Raw genomic sequence first — 16879 nt, 5'->3', positions numbered from 1 at the left:
TTATTTTTTTACCAATTTTCTTCCCCAATTTTATTCCAATTCTTGTAAAATGTGGCAACTGGATTGCGTCTTTCTTTGATTTCTCTATGCACTTTCCCCTGTAAAATGTCTCCCAAAGTTTTAAATTTTGAAATTTTTTAATGCATAAATAAAGAAAAAAGTCGGGAAAAGAAGGGTCAAAATAACTTATAAATTAAAGAAGAAAGAAAGAAGATGAGATGTTATGGTACCCTGGAACAATACAGAAAAATGAAAGAAAGTGGGGAGAAGAAGGGAGGTGAATTGCACAGAAATGGATTCAGAAGACAAATGAATTCAGATGAAAATGGAAGAAAATTTAGGAAGATTCGAAAAATCGTTTTTGAGCATACTGGAACTGCTTGAAAATTGGAACGTTTTGGCCGATTGGGGAAGCTGAAAATTTATGAGAATTACTGTAGGATCGCCAGTTATCATTGACCCGCGCATCAGCATCGGCGGCGACCACGTGGCTCAATGGCTCTGTTTTTGCCACTCACGAGAGCACTCATTGGATCGACCCCCGAGCCTCGCCAATTCTTTTTCGCTTTTCTGAAACTTACTCTGACTTTTCAGCCGAATAATAAGGAATGCAATTAGTGCAATTAGAGCAGCCAGAAGTGCTCCAAATCCAGCCAACACTGCCAAAAGACCATCCTTGGAAATAGAACAGGCTGATGGAGAAGAGTTCTTGGATGCTGAAATCAAGCCTTATAAAAAATCAAAATAATTACAAACAACCTTTTGGTGGTAATCCGATGTCATTCGGTGGTTCTTCATCCAAATCGAAGATGAGAAGTTGTCCAGCCAACATAGGCTTATCATATTTATTGGATTCATCGAATTCAGGAATCGACGGAACATCCCTCCGACGTGTCGATGTCCAATCCACTTCAATTTGATCTATTTTCTCTCCAGATCTCAAATCTCCTGGTTTTAATTCTCGTAAGTTTCGGGAATGATACTTTCGAGAATCCGGTTGTTTCATCTTTTTCGCCTTCATTAGTTTACCGAATTCTGCGAGCAGGGCTTTCGGGTTGTCCACGGAGTCTCTGAAATGATAATGGTTAAGTCTGCATATGGATTGTAGCTCTGGAAATTGATTTCTTGATAGAAGTTTCTGCCACATGAAGCCAAGTTTCTCCCTCAGACTCTGTTAGTTTGGGTTAAAAATCAACTTTCTAGATTAATTTTGAACAAGCTTATGCTTCACCATTGATGTGGTGAGCAATCACGGACATTCAACTGAAAGTTACCCTACAGGGAAGTTCAAAGCTTCAAAGCTTGACAGCCTCAGCGTGGCTGCGGATAATGTTCCAAATGCTCATTGGCGCTGTCTATCAATAATGTGAGTTTTAATATTCTCTTGTAGCACTTTATAAACCAACTCTCAAGCAAAGTTTTGAGCAAATTGAGCAAATCTCTACCAAGTTCAGTGCTGTTTTCAAAATAACCGAAATTGCTGGATTGATGAATAGCTGTTCTAATAGATATTCTGACAATTTTTGTTTTCAAAAAAACTACCGAACTCTCTTTTTAAACTTAAGTGGAGGTAATCAATTGATGGTGAGCTTTGAACTAGCATAACTTTTCTTGAGTTTTAGCTAGAAACTAAGTGTTTCTCTCCAATGATCAGAACTTCCAGAGCATTCATCAAAACGCCTTCCATCTTTTCATAGGGGTTCTACTCATAGGGGAACAGTCCCTTTTCAAACTATCCCATTCCTTCTTTTCCCCGCTCATAACCAGTTTTCCCCTCACTTTCCCAATATTTCACAATCTTCTAACCTCAACATTTTCTGTATACTGTCACTGCTAATGTCATCGGGTAGATTGGCGAGCAAATCGGTGAGATTCGGCGGTATCGTCACTTCATCATAATCGTTGTAATCGCCTGCAAATTGTCACAACAATGGATACTTCACGTGTCCCCTCAATGAAATTCGTCATGTTTCTCAAGAAGTGTAAGCCAATTTGCTTATGTTTGACCTACATAAAATAACAGAAGCGTCAATTTGTCTACTTCTTTTTCTCGATGAGACTAGTTTTTGGACATGGCTGGGGAGAGGGGGGGTGACGGCTATGGTCAATTAGCGGGTTGCCTCCCCCAGGTAGCCGTTGGGTATCCAGATATATACTGTGATGAAACTATGAGTCATGATGTCTGTCTGTGAGTCCCGATGTGCCCCCTTGACTCACTTTTTCCAATTTTCTTGCTCTTCGGCTCTGACGTCACCGATGAAGAAGAAGCCAGGTCATCCTCTGTTTCAAATGTCTTCGACACACTTTCCTGTGTGGACTTCAATTGGGAAAGATGGGTCTCGAATGGAAAAGTGACTTACGGTTCCTACAGTAGCCGGGTTGATTGGTGGGGAGAAGGCTGTTAATGTGACACTTTCATAGTCCAGTGGTGGGGTGACGCTGTTATAGGAATGGGAGTTCGGGCTGAAATTACGATTGATTTGGAATACCGACGAGAAAAAATTCTTGAAAAACGAGGTCTAGCAATTTAGTACTACAGTCTAGCAATAGTACTACAGTCTAGCAATTTCGCTCTACCGTAACGTTCGAAACTATGCGAAAAGGTAAGTTTAACATATTAAAGTTGATTGGAACGCTGCTGCTGACTGCTAGTACCAATAAGGCTAGTAAAGACGGCTTATTACCATGTCACACTTCTTACAACAGCGCTCTACCGAAACCGAAGAAAACTGTCTGCAAAACTGAGAGACGCAGAGAAAAAGATACATTTTGCAATGGCGTTTCGGTGGAGCGCAGTTGTAAAAACTGTGTCCAGCTAATAGGTCTAACGAATCGGTCTTTACGGACTGATCTTGAAAGGCCACTTCAATAATTTCCAGTCTTTCGGACTGTGATTCCAAAAATAATTCTCTATTGAAAAATAATTCTCCATTGAACGCAAAAGCTGAAACCGCCACTCCCCCTCCCAGAACTCATTTTATTCCACCTACCTGTGCAACTTGGGCGATTCATTATTATCATAATCATAATCACTGGAAGGCGTTGTTCTCTCTCGTGGAGGCGCCCGTGTGGTCTTCGGTTTCTCTGATTCATAATCATAGTCTTGAACTGGTGGTTTCTTTGTCTTCCTCTGTGGCTTCTCTTCTTCGAATCCTCCGTTTTCATCACCACCGGACGAGATTGGTCTGTTCTGGGAACCGCATGATGGGGGCTGAAATGGATAAAATCAATTTGGAGCGTTCATGGGCCGTCGAGAGTTCTTGCTCTCAGAAAAATAGTTTTGAAGAGAAAGTAACAATTACGATGTTGAGAAATTTTCGAAAACATTTCATCAATTTAATTTTTCATATAGACTCAAAATGTTCAATGTTCCGGCCTTTCTGGAAAACTTATACTATAACAAGTAGGTCGTATAGCCAGTCTACACTGTGAATATATTCAAAAACTTTGATTTTTTTTAAAGTTTTCAGATTTTCGAAATTTTACGAAAATCTATATCTTCTTCAATGCTAGGTTTAAAAAAAATGTTTTCTTGCTCAAATTGAACCGAATCTTCTAAACCTTTGAAAATAAATAGTTCAGAGCATATCCTAACTCAAATGACCTCCTCCTCAACTTACCGTAATCCCATCACACATTCCATGCTTCTTCATACACATTTGAACTTGACAGAAGAACCAAACACCCGGTTTATCAGCAAATTTGAAGACTGAAGACTCTGCGTACGCACGTTGAAGATCAGATGAATAACGGATTCCAGTGATAAGAATCGGGTCAATTACACATCCCTTGTCGTCGATCACATCTGATTTCTTTCCAAATCCATCAGTTACGTAGCAGTTATTGATTAGTACTCCATACATTTCTGAAAAATTCAGGTAGTGAGAGAACCGTAATGATAATCACAAACTCAGTTCACTTTTGGTAGCGAGATTAAGCTTTTAATCAATGACAAAAAACTACTCACGATCATTACAATGCCACTGATGAAGTACTCGATCTCCAACTCTCGCAAATTGAATTGGCTGCCCTGCAGGTCTTCCAGCATCCAACTCATCAATAGTAGACGAATGAATCGAGTAAGTACATCCAGGTACTCCATGTCTTGCTTCCAGTTCGGTTGTCGGAATCATACTAACTCCTAATTCAGCTGTGAGCCCCTTGTTCGCCTCTTCGAAGAAACATTTCACATGGTACGCTTGGTCTACTTTTGTGATGAATAGAGGGTGGAAAGAGACGACGACTGTGATACCGTAGTACATTCCACGGGGGTCCACCTGGAATATGCGATTTTTATTTATTTGAGATTCAAGGACAGGAATACGAAAAGTTGAAAGTTTCGGCATTTTTACAAAATTAAGTTTTTTGATAATCTGGCAACTTTGAAGAGTGTCTAGGCCACTAAAGACCAGATTGTTTCAATATCTTAATTTAATAAGCCACAAATTTAGATCTTCATTTTTTAGTGTAGTGGACATCTGTTCTGTATGGCCTCTTTGTGCAAAAATACGCAGTTCCTATTTTCAACTATGTACCTGAAATACTTATTTTCACCTACCTAATCTACATGAGCCATATCTTTCAACGAAGGACTTGTAAAAAAATGCTGTCAACTACAAAAATGTAGATATATAGGTTCTATTCGGTACTAAGATTTTGAATCAATGGAGCGTCTAGTCCCACTGAGTCATGAGTAAATTATAGCTAGAAAGACCGAAACGCCCATATATCATAACCAAATTCATATTCTGTTCTGAATTGTTTACTATAAGTAGGTACAGACTTGATCACTCAACCCTAAAAAATTATTGAACTGACATTTTTCAGTCTTTAAGTTTCCAGCAAAGATTGTTCTCATGCATTGACATTGTCGCATTAAAAACCAAAAATCGAAACTCACAGATCTCAAACTTTTCATTCCACATGCTCCGAATTGCAGATCAAAATGTGGTTTCCTCGTTTTCTGATTTGCAAAATCATCTTTATAGCAATCCTCCAGTTCAGCTCTTCCTTTTGCGTATATCCTTCCTGTAGATTTCAATTGTAGTTTTTTTTATTTGCAGATCTTACAACTAAGGTTATTAGCTCGACACAGTTCTTACAACTGCGCTCCACCGAAATGCCCTTGAAAAATTTAACTTTTTTTTTGAGTCTCTCATTTTGGCAGAGAATTTTCTTCGGTTTCGGTAGAGCGCGGTTGTGAGAAGCGTGCCGCGCTAATAAAACAACTTTCTATGTGAACTTTAAGAAATGTTACGCTTGTTTGAAGTTTAGTGCTCGCTCTCCGTTGACGCCCTCCATCTATCTGAACGCTCCTGGATTAGGTTCTACCAAACATTCTACTCAATGTTCGCGATCAGATGGAGGGAATCAATCGCTTCCGACCAATCAGAAGTAACACTCTCAAAACTTGAGTTAGAAACTTATTTTTTCACTAATCTCATTTCAAGAGCCCCTGAACATTCTCACTCTCCTCTCTTACCTGCAAAAATCTTCCTCGTCTTTACCCAAATGCGTATTTCATCTTCGAGACATTCAATATCCGGTTCGCCGATGATCTCATTGTCGATGCTGATCGTATTGGCAACACGCCAACCCTATTAATAACCGAATGCAATTATATATTTCTGGATGGAACCGTCTGACGTAGTGGATTGGGGGGAACTAAGGGGGACAGGCGGATGGATGACCGTAGGAAAAACTAACTATTTTGATGGACAGGGAGAGACTGTTGGCAGCTAACGGAGGAAATTAGGCTGGTTTATTGGTCTGGCAAAAGTAAAAAGTGAAGTGATTTATATAGTTTCCCCGTTTTGAAACGGTAAACTTGAAAGTGGAATTTATGGACTCAATCCAGGGAAACTGAATATCTAGTTTGGCTTTGTTTGAAACAAAACTGTTCTGCACATACGTACAGTACCCCGAAATAGGTTTGCAAAGAACGATAGGCTTCAGAAAGAATCAAACCAATGACAGCGAAGATGGAAACTTGGATCTTGCCGCAGCTCAGCGAGCAGTCGTCTCGCCGTGCGGTTCAGAAGTTGCTACAGCAATTCGAATTTTCTGGAGTCTTTTTCAGTTTTCCATTGGCTATTTGTTCAGTGATACTTTACCGGAGTTCAGATGATACCGAGCGGTTTCAGACTTTTTGAATAAAACAAAACAGGTTTGAAATCATGTCACTGTCACACAAAAATTTAAATTTGACAACTTCTTGTACAGTTCTTTCCTTCCCCTGGAAATCTACCTGATAAATACAGTATCTCTCATCCTATACCTCTCCAGGAAAGGTTGTTACGAATAATTCGTCAGCATCAAAAACAAAGTTCTAAACTTTTTTCGGTAACTTGTCAAAATTTTAAGACCACATCGAACAACTTCGTGATACCTTTTCAAATTTAGGTTTTTTCTATAACTATACTTCATAAAAACCCTTTTAACCTATTCTAACGAAAATGTATAGCTATTTCCGACCCAGAAAAACGAAAAAAGAAATAACGAGAAAGAAAGGTTAATTGAGAATAAAAGTGAGAACATGAATTAGGTTTTTTGCGGTCACCTATGTAGTCAAAACGGTTCCATCTGATACCAAAACCCAAAAAATTCAAAACTTACCGTCCACGCGATGATAAGAATCTTCAAAAAATGCATAACAGTTTGAATGGAATAAAAGAAGCGGAATCCAATTTGAAACTACCGAAAATAAGCTTTCGGAGGAGGATCGAGTAGCCTTCTGTAGGTGAAAGTAAGATGAGGGAGAAGAGGGCGAAAAGTATGACCAATTTTGAATGAAGAAAAGAAAAACGGACGGAGAAGGCGTACCCCCCTTCGAAGCGACAGTAATTATCGGTAAGCAGCAGAAAAGAGAGTGGACACTGGATATATTCGAGAAGCCAAGTTATGGGTAGAAGTGGAAAGGGACGGAGACAGAAAAGACAACCGGAAATTTACATTCTTCCCGATTCCGGGCACCCCTTCTCCACACAAATGAAACATCTAATGAGGAGGGGAAGGATACGGTTTCGAGAAGACACTGATGTATGGTTTGGAGGCATTTTGACACCCTTCTCTGCAATTTCGAAAAAGATACAATAGAGAGAATGAACACAAGCCGGCTATGTATAGTAACCGGATCGAAATTTCGAAATAGTTTAGCTATGTCTCAAAGCTTTTTGAAGCGTGAAATACCGCAAGACTCTAATTATGAAATGCAAGCGGGAACTCGAGAATTTTGAAACCAAATATTGCTAGATTCTCTATGAATTGCATCCGGCTAACTTTAATAAACAGCAAAAACTTCATATTGAATTCACAAAAATGATTAACGAGCAGATGGAATCGCGCCAAAAACTTCTAGAACCACTGGCATCTCACTTATCCATTTGGCCACCTGGGCAAAAAAACTGTGGGTGGGGCAAAAGTCGTGGATAACAGTGTGGCGTCGAGCACTGACACAACAACTCACCTTGTACACTTTTTTCGAATAATGTAAAGCTAGTTTATTGGCGGAAGTCAAAATAATCATGTTTGAAAAAATTAGAAAAAGAGAAAACAAGCAGAATGCGTTGGCACCAGTATCACGGGAGAAGTAGGAACGGAAGCAAATGAGAACCAGATGAATAAAAAGAATAAATGGAAAGAAGAGGTTCGTTGGTTGGAAAAAGAAGAAATGGGTCTAGAAAGGGGGTATGAGATACATGAATTAAGTGAAAAGCTAGAAATATATGTAGTTCTGGATATTGATTAAAACAGTAATACTGCAAAAACTACAAAAAGTGAAATCACTGAGCCAACTGCCGAATTCTCAAAATCACTTCCATAAATATCTTCATCAGTTTCTCGTCGATTTGGTCTCTCTTTTTCAGCTTCTTTAATCTCTTCCTCCTCGATTCGACGGAGTATTGTGTCCTCTTGGAGACGTCGTTCTTCAGCACGTCTTCTGGAAAACATATGAAGTGTTTTTGTTGGCAATTGATGGGTTTTGCAGCTTAGAACTAGAAAGAATCAAACCAAAACCTCTAGAACAATATCTAACTCTTTTAACCACTTGATCACCGCCGTGGCAACGCTGTGGCGTGTTGGCGTGGCGTTCAGGCTCCACGACATTTCGCAACTACGACGTTTCACAACCACTCCGCATTTGCATATTTGGATCAATTGAAAATATTGAGTGTACCAAAGAGCCTGGGATTAAAATGGAAAACAATTAAATAGAAGAAAAAGTTATCTGACCCATTTTTTGACAGAACTAGGTTAAAGTATTGCTAGTTTTATGGTTGCGAAACGTCGTAGTTGCGAAATATCGCAGTTACGAAATGTCGCGGAGCCGGCGTTCAAGTTGCCCAGTGGATAATAGTTCTAGACATGAATCATTGCGTTTGTTGTTAATTTTTCCAGTGTTCTGCATATTTTCCCAAGTGTTTCATCAAAACTCACCTCTCCATTCTATACCTCTCTCTTTCTTCCTCTCTCTGCTCTTCAGCTGTCACATCATCATCTTCCACATCCGAAATATCTGAAAATACTTGGTTTTTTGATTCTCGAATCTCATTTTTCTTTGCTAAACAGACCATTTGAATTCTCCTCCTCTTCTTCATCAGCAAGCATTTCTCTCAATCGTTCGTCTTCTTCTTTCATCTCCTTTTCCTGCAAAAAAATAGAATGACGTCATTCATCTCAGATTTCAAATATATATTTTCTCACCAATTTCCGTCGAGTCTCTTCAAATGTGTCGTCAAGTGAAATGTCGTCATTCGGAAGGGGAACAGCCTGAAATTGAGATATGTGTAGAGGTGAACATTTTGTTGTAAAAAATCAGAATTGTAGTCATTTGAATGGTCATTTTCTTCAGATTCCAAAACTATAAATTCCAAGGGAATCAGTTGGAGTTGATAAAGTTGCTACAGATTTTGTGAAATTAAGAATTTCGAACATTTTCTAGAAGTTCCGTAATGTTCTTTAACTTGAAATGCTCAAAACTGTTTTTGAATTTCCTACAAAAACCGTTTTGCCTTACCTTATCCCGAATATCGACAATATTTATCACTCTTGCCTTCGAGGCATCTTTCGGGAACAGTGGTGGGTCTGAAGTTGCGGTACTTTGTCCCGAACCGATTCTCTTCGTGGATTTCTTTGGAGTGATTCGTGGAGTTGTTGTAGTTGGAGTAGTGGTAGTGATGGTGGGTCTGAAAATGTATTGGCTGTTTTATTGATACAGTAACCAGTGTCTAATATGTCGTAACAGTAGGCTCCATTGCCTATTTTAAGTCGGGGAAAACTAATAAACGGTTTCCTTACTTTTCAGTAGTCGTTGTCGTTGTAGTAGTCGTAGTTGTGGTAGTTGTACTTGGCTTCTTCCGAATTGTCGTTCGTCTTGGAGTGGTCGTTCTTCTGGTTGTAGTCGTTGGAGGTTCTTCAGTGGTGGTGAACTTTTTCCAAGCTGGAAATATGACTTCAGATTCACATAAATTTCTCTTACAATTAGGGCGACATGATTTAAACTTGCGAAACTTTGTACCACATCATCTTCTTCTACAACCGTAAAACCTCTAATAGAGATGCTCCAACAAAACCTATTTAACACGGCATACTTTTTTTCTCAGAGGAGATATCAAAAAGTTGCCAACAGACAAAATATAGCTGAATACTTATAATATATTTCTTCAGTTGGAAAAAATTGATAGCTCTCAAGGTAGTTGAGATATTGTGCACCAAACTCTTGCTACTGGGGGCACCTATATTAGAGGTTTTACGATAATTCTTCTAAATTTCCGAAACAAAAACTCACAACTCTCATCCTTCTCCGACTTTAACCATTCCGAAATCTTCTCCACCGCCTCATTATCTCCTTCAGTAAATGCTTCATAAAGGTCTCGACTCGTCTCTGGATCGTTACAGTTCTCACGTCCCCCACACCAACAACGAATACTTCCTGATGGTTTACGCATACATCCTGAAAATTAATGGATTTCGAAAGTTTGTTAATCGTTTAGTCACATACCTGTCATCGATTTATATTCTTCCGGGTATACACAGACGAGCTGGTTTCTATCGTAGAGACGTGAGAGCTCGTACCATTCTGGAAATAGATTGTTATTTTGGTCTTCGATAGACAAGAGTAATTTTTTGAAACAGATAATACGATTTGGGTCATTTCAAGCTAACTCTCATGGTATTTCAGAAAGTGAAAGATTTCCTAAAACTACGAAAGTCGAAAGATTCACAAAAGTGAAAATTTCGAAATTTTACACACTTTGTAAACGGGGAACAGGTAAATGCGCTCTATCGGTCTACTCAAGTTCCAAAAAAAATTTGACTCAAAAATCAAACAATTCCCATCATTTTGAGCCAAAAACACTTATGAGCCACTAAAAATTTACAGAATTTCGAAACATTCCAAAAATCAAAATTTTAACAAAATCTGTTTTAAATTTATATCCAATTCTGGAGATAAATAGATTTTTTAAATCATCCGAAAGGAACTCACCAATATGATCCTTCTTTGCTCTGATTCTGCATCCAACCGCATGAGACGGACAGTCTTCTGTCACCAAACCGTATCCTGGAAATTAACAAAATTACAGTAGTCCTTGTGATCTCTGATTTCGAACTACAGTATCTCAAACATCAATTTTTGTTTACAATTTGCTCTCATCTGATTATAAAAACCAGTCAAAGAAGTTATCGCTACTATTTACCCATTCTGCTCATCCATCAACCCATAAATGGCTATTCACTGAAAATGTGTTCTCTCTTTTTCTCAAAGATGAAAACTCGCAGATAACTAACTGCCCCCCTCTCTCTTCTTCCAAAATACGCTATTATCTGGTGCATGTTTTGTGTCAAGATGAAGAGAAAATGACAGAAAAAGGAAGGATTTGACACCCGTTTAATGTTGGCGTGGAGTTGGCAACTATACGTTTTTCCGCACGGAAAGATTTCAAGATTTTTTGGAGAAGAGGAGTTGATCTCTTGGGAAATATATGGAATTGGGTGTTCGTGAGTTCAAGAAGTAAACAGGATGTCGGTGGAATCGAATTCATAACTGTTACCCACTGACTAGGGGAGGTCATAGAGTCAATTTGGAGTTATGGGACGTGACATATATCATTGGAAAGCTGAGAAAACGCTGATTCCAAATATATATTCAGTTTTTGCCATCGAGGCCTGGCACTCGATAAAAACGAGATCAAATTTGGACCACTGACAAGTCTTTCCGACGTGTGAAAAAATATCTGCGGCGTGGTGTAGGCCAAACGTTGACCCCGTTTTTCTCGAATACCAGACCTCGAGGGCAAAAATTGATTATATATTTGGAATCAGCCTTTTCTCAGCTTTCGAATGATATAAGTCACATCCCGTAACTTTGAACTAACTCCATGACCTTGCCTAGTGAGTTATTTCTCGCAGCGTCGGTGACGCTGCGTGTATTGTAGCCTGCGTGGATAACAGAGATAACTACGGATCAAAGAAGTTTGCTTCTTTTCTAGTTGGTTTTAATACTAAATTTATCGAAATTTCGCAACTATAGTTGGCTCAATCCATGACACCGGAAACATTGACATCCAAATTATCCCCTCTTCCCAAGTGCATTTATTTTCTTTTTGCAACCACTGCAACACCAGTTTGTACTATTCCAATTATCTCATTTTCTTCTCCTTTCTCTGCTCATGAATGTTTTTGAAAAAGAGAGAGAAAAAGTATCCCTTTTCCCTACAGAATGCATAACAGTGATGCATTGGTGATGATGTCCTTTTCTCTCTTTCCATTTACATGCTCAGAGTGACCACAACCGAACATATGGGACCACCCAGACAACTACTACTCCGAAATTTAGATTTTAGCAAGAAGGATATAAAAAATACCCTAGTTTCTTCAGTTTTTTATCTCATGGTCACCACACTTCTGACAGATGGAAATCCCGTGGGAACGAGGGGTCGGGGCGAGAAAAAAGAGAAAAAAAGAAGGATTGTGATACGTGTTGATTTTGTAATGGATGGGGAGAAGAAAGGCGAGAAAAGCAAGGAAAAAAGGATTTATTTTGAAGATGAATTCATTTTGCATAAGAAGAGAGAGAAGGAGTATTTGCAACAAAACTTGTTTTTTGGGGTCAAATGTTTGGAAAATAAGCATGAGGTGGGTACAGTACCACGAAATAGGGCTACAAAAATTAATTGGAACCAAAAAGAATCAAACCGAACATCTTCTGAACCATATATATGTATACTACCTCTGGAAACGTCGCGAACTCGCCCTGGTGTCCGAGTGGTTAAGAAGCTCGGCTATGAATCAAAAGGTCACAGGTTCAATTGTTTCTGCACCCAAATAACTTTTTCTTCTTTTTCTTTTGTACCCCATGACTCCATATTTACACCAGAACCTACATTTCCCTTCCATTCTCCAATAATAAAAAGGTACCCCTCACCTCGTATTACTCATACAGTCGAACTTTACAATATGTGTATAGATTTATAACATTTTCTTCACTCTCTATGTACAAGTGTCAAATGTTTCATACTAGAGAACTCTACAAAATCCAAATTGAATTTTTGGAACGAGCGAAGAAAAAAAACGTCAAATTGGATTCTCAAGTGTTTCCCCTTTCCCTCGTTTTTCTTCAATCCAAGAACATGTAAATCGTCGAGAAAAAAAATAAGATGGGAATGTTTCGAAATCCGTTATCCCAATCAGAGAATTGTCCTTTTCTTAAGTTTTCTGAATCAAACAACGTATCGTTAGGCGTCAGTTGTACACATCTTATTCCCTTTTAAATTGGCTTTTCGCATGTCGCGATCCGTTTCGGAATCTAAATTGAGTTTTCTATGGGCACTCTCTCTTCCCCTTTTGGGACAACTATCCCCCCACTTCTCGTTCATTTTCAAATCATAGAGTGTCAGTTTATGAAGAAGAGTCTTCTAAAAAAAGAAGAAGGGTCACAGAGAGACGACACATGCTTTTTGTCAAAAACCAGAAAAGGAGATGGAAGGAAAAGAAGAAGGCAAATAAAGGGCATGAATCAGAAAATATCGAATTTCGAATGTTTCGGTTAGATAGTATAGAGAAGTGAAGAGACGCAGAGAAACAGGTCTCGAAGACACGTTTCTCGAAAATTAGCAGAGTTATGTACAGTGATACTAGGAAGATTTGGAAATTGGGAAATTGAGAGATTTTGGAAAGTTGAACAAAAACTATTGAAGGTCAGACGGAATCGAAACCTTTGGAATAACATCTAGATTTGTTCCAGTCTGAGTCACTGAAGTCAAAGCTAAGGTCTGGACGCAAATCCCACAGAAATCTACGCAGCAGGAACTTGGCCCAGCGTCGCCTCTCAACGAGTCTCCGACCAGGGCACAGTAGATAAAACAGGTGTCCCAGTAGATAAAAAGTAACTGTAAATCAGAAGATTCCAGTTCTGATCCACAGTAGTTTTTCCAGTTTTCCCAAAGTTTCTAAGTGATATTTATGAGTTTTTGATAAAATTCGTAACAGCTCGTCATTTTCTGCTGCTCTGATATAAAACTGACCAATATTTTTAACTCGTCGGAAAGGTGTTGACTTGTCAGTGAAGCTTCTCGTGTTTCTCGAATTCAAGGTCCGAGGGCAAAAACGGAATATATATTTGGAATCAGCGTTTTCTCAGCTTTCCAATGATGTATGTCACGATCAATAACTCCACGGTCACCTGGACGCCTTCCGTAGTGAGATATTTGCATTTTTTCTATATTTAAACAACTTTCTCAAAAGTTTACTAATTCCGAGACTTCAAAAAACCGAGAAATTTTAATTTCTCAAATTTGGAAATCGAACTTTAAAAAAAAAATTTCCCCTAACCCCCGTCAAAGTTCACACCATAATATCTAAGGTGTTTGCAGTGATTTATTGCTGTTCATCCGCATCCCCCTCCTCTCATCTCTTTTTGTTTCTTTTGTTTGAGAGTAAATTGTAATTTGAGCATAAACGGTGCCTGACTTGCACACTCTCTTCCAAAACTTTCCCCCGCAAAGAAGACAATACAAATAGAAGAAGGAAGAGAAGCACACGTACCTGGTCTCATTACAAGACAACTCATGTTGGCATTCGCCACGTCGACCAGCCATATCACAAGTAGAAGACGTGTCCACATCTGAAATATTTTCTGGATGATTCAGATTCTAGAGGAAAAGAAACTGCATAAAAAGAGACAAAAACTGCCGGGGAAAAGAATAGAAAGAAGGCTCATTTGACCACAGGAAGTGTGGCGTGAGCCGCCACACAAAAATGGGCGGAGTCAGGCGGCGCGTCTCGAGAAGAAGAAGAAGATGCACCCGGGAGAAAGTAGGGGGAAAGAAGAAGAAGAATTCTATATGTGTTGGCTGTAGGAAAAACGGAACGCAACATTCTCGAAACAGCTGGAATTGGGAATTGGATCGGGAGGGGAAAGTGAGTTGAATTGGGCTGGGAAAGAGAATGACAAAAGTCGTAAATTCAAGAGAGTTGATGGATTAGTTTTAGGGAGAAAAAAAGGGCTAAAGTGAGTAATAAGCAACAAACAATATTTGAATCTAGAAAGAGAGAAAAATGGAGTCAGCGGGGTTTCTATGATTCATAAAGGCGGAGAATCGAGACCTCGATTGCGGGAAGGAGAGAGATTCTAATATGGAACACCTGAATCAATGTTGAGATCGAAAAGAGAATGTGAGAATTTGCGAGGTTTTTTGAAGAAAACAACTTTCAAGTCAACACGATAACAAAGATTTCGAAAACCTTTTATCTGGAGAAAAATCGAACCAACGAGTCCAGAGAACCATATCCATTCCTCGAACTCACTGAACCACCTGGGCACAAAAAGACAATGAAATACTGGAAAGACGAAGCGCCGCCCTCCATCTTGGCATACCATACCAGTGGATAAGAGGGATGACTACGGATTGAATGGTTACTCGTTGGATTTTTCTTCCAGACCTTCTTTTTTGTTTATATCTAGGATCTTGTTTCATGCTTTCTAATGTCCAAACTGGAAAAAAGAAATCCCAAAATTTAGTTTCCCAGTTTTAAACTTTTCTTCTTCCAACTCGCTAATCCAACTTTTCACCCATCTTTTTTCGAAAAAGTTGTGTTTCCCCCACCCTTTTTCAATTCCGACACCAAACCAATTTTCTCACAAATTGCCATCTTTTCTCTTTTTGCGAAAAATTCAATTTGTTGTAGGTGTCTTCGTGGTGTCAGACCCGAAATTGGATTTGATTGTTCCGTTTTGCTTTGTGTTTTTTCCTTGAAAATCTTTGGAAAAACCAGAAAACATGAAATTGGAAGGATAAATCAAATTGGAGATTTATTAGGTTTCAGAAGGAAAAACTGAACAAAAAAAGGAAAATTTGGAACAGAAAAACAAGAAAAAGGAATTGAGAGAATGTCTTCTCCAATTTCTGTACAAGAATGAGGAAAAAGGAAGTATTTGTTTACAGGGGACCTCCTTCCTGCCAAAAGTTTATTTGGGTTCCAATGTGCGAATAAGGGCCCCGGTATTGACAGATTAGGCACCTCTTGGCTTCCGATTACTGTTGACTCGAGCTTGGTTCCGATTGAGGCGAATTGGAGAACCATGGGCTCAATGAAAAGGAGAAGAACTGTGAAGCATCTGGAAAATCTATTGGACTCTGAAAACTTTCCGCTTTTGCTGTCACTGTATTCGTTGTTGTCCCCACGGGGACTGGGCCGAGCCTGGCAGCAGTGCAACGCCAGGACGACCCTTGGAAAGTCGGAGCAAGCCCCGAGTCTTTCCTAGGTTCCAAAAATCATATAACCTTAATTACACTCATTCGAGTGTATACCGTAGGTTAATACGATAAGAACAGATACTACACTTTGATCTTAGCTAATAAGCCGAAGAAGCGATGCAATGAAAGCGAGGTGCCGGGGGTAGGGTAAACCAGTGTACGGACAAAAACCGGGATCGCGACCGCCACTATGGAGAAATGGTGGAGGTGAGGTGGAGGTGAGAAGGGGAGTCTGACGTATTCGTTGAACGTTGAGGATTTCCGCTGGTTGTTTCAGAGAAAAGAAACATTTGAATTATAGAAAAAAAAACCTGTTGTTATTCAGAATTCCTACAGAAAAAAAACCGATTCGTTTATCTTTTTACTAAAAAATCAAAAAAAAATTTTTGAAAATTTTAAAAACAAGTCTTATGAATTATTTGAGTCCCAATATGTTATTTCAAACAACTAACCCGTATTATTCCATTTTCAGAACCATTTTTCCTGAAAATCAGTCAACTAAATACGCGACGCACTCTATCTCTTCTTCTCTACTCCATTCTCTCTTCCCTCCCCACATTTATATTGGCCGTCTCTGCCTATCCCCATGCTATGCGCGCGTGGCCTAGTGGTCAATGGCGGCGAGCGCCGTCCGACCTTCGCCCGTTCGTCACCCTGCAGTGCAAGGATGAAAAAGAACTCTCTCACTGATAGATGATGTCTTCCTACATTATCAGAGCACATTTTTACTTTTTTGGATTTTATTTTCTCAATAAAATAGATAGCGGTTTCTACTAAAGCATGATTATGCGAGCAGCTAGCGGGTTACAACGCGACGATTCGGTTTTACGACGAATATCAACAAAGAAAGAGGGGAAGACGCGATGCTTTGATTAACAAATATCATCACATAAACACAGATGATATTAGTATTATTATTATTATGATTTTAGTCCAGAGGGCAACACGTGTTTGCACAAGCCAAATGTTGAACAGGATTGAAACGAAATGAAAAGAAAAGACATAGAAGGGGAGATGGATAGTTTTGGAGAAATTTCGGGTCTAATTGAGAATTGTTTTATAATTATTTATTACGTGCATCACTTGTCTTCCATGCCTATATGAACCCATCCGAACCCACAATG

At 39.1% G+C, this 16879-nt stretch overlaps 1 protein-coding gene across 1 annotated transcript; it reads right to left on the bottom strand.

Annotated features, from left to right (window-relative positions):
* Positions 1-337: 337 nt before the first annotated feature.
* Positions 338-15582, bottom strand: GCK72_000976 (uncharacterized protein; the record flags this gene model as incomplete). Its single annotated transcript, XM_053722785.1, has 22 exons — positions 338-414; positions 582-716; positions 760-1070; positions 1807-1912; positions 2218-2308; positions 2361-2463; positions 2991-3211; positions 3621-3865; positions 3968-4277; positions 4901-5028; positions 5483-5597; positions 7786-7939; positions 8437-8515; positions 8571-8646; positions 8704-8769; positions 9017-9185; positions 9298-9439; positions 9788-9952; positions 10001-10078; positions 10487-10561; positions 14044-14122; positions 15520-15582. The coding sequence occupies 22 exons, from the start codon at positions 15580-15582 to the stop codon at positions 338-340; spliced, it is 2988 nt and encodes a 995-aa protein (XP_053591430.1).
* Positions 15583-16879: the final 1297 nt, after the last annotated feature.

This window comes from Caenorhabditis remanei, chromosome I (genome assembly GCF_010183535.1).
Source record: "Caenorhabditis remanei strain PX506 chromosome I, whole genome shotgun sequence".
NCBI lineage: Eukaryota > Metazoa > Nematoda > Chromadorea > Rhabditida > Rhabditidae > Caenorhabditis > Caenorhabditis remanei.
Note: the sequence above shows the minus strand (reverse complement) of the source record. Positions and strands in the feature narration are given on the sequence as shown.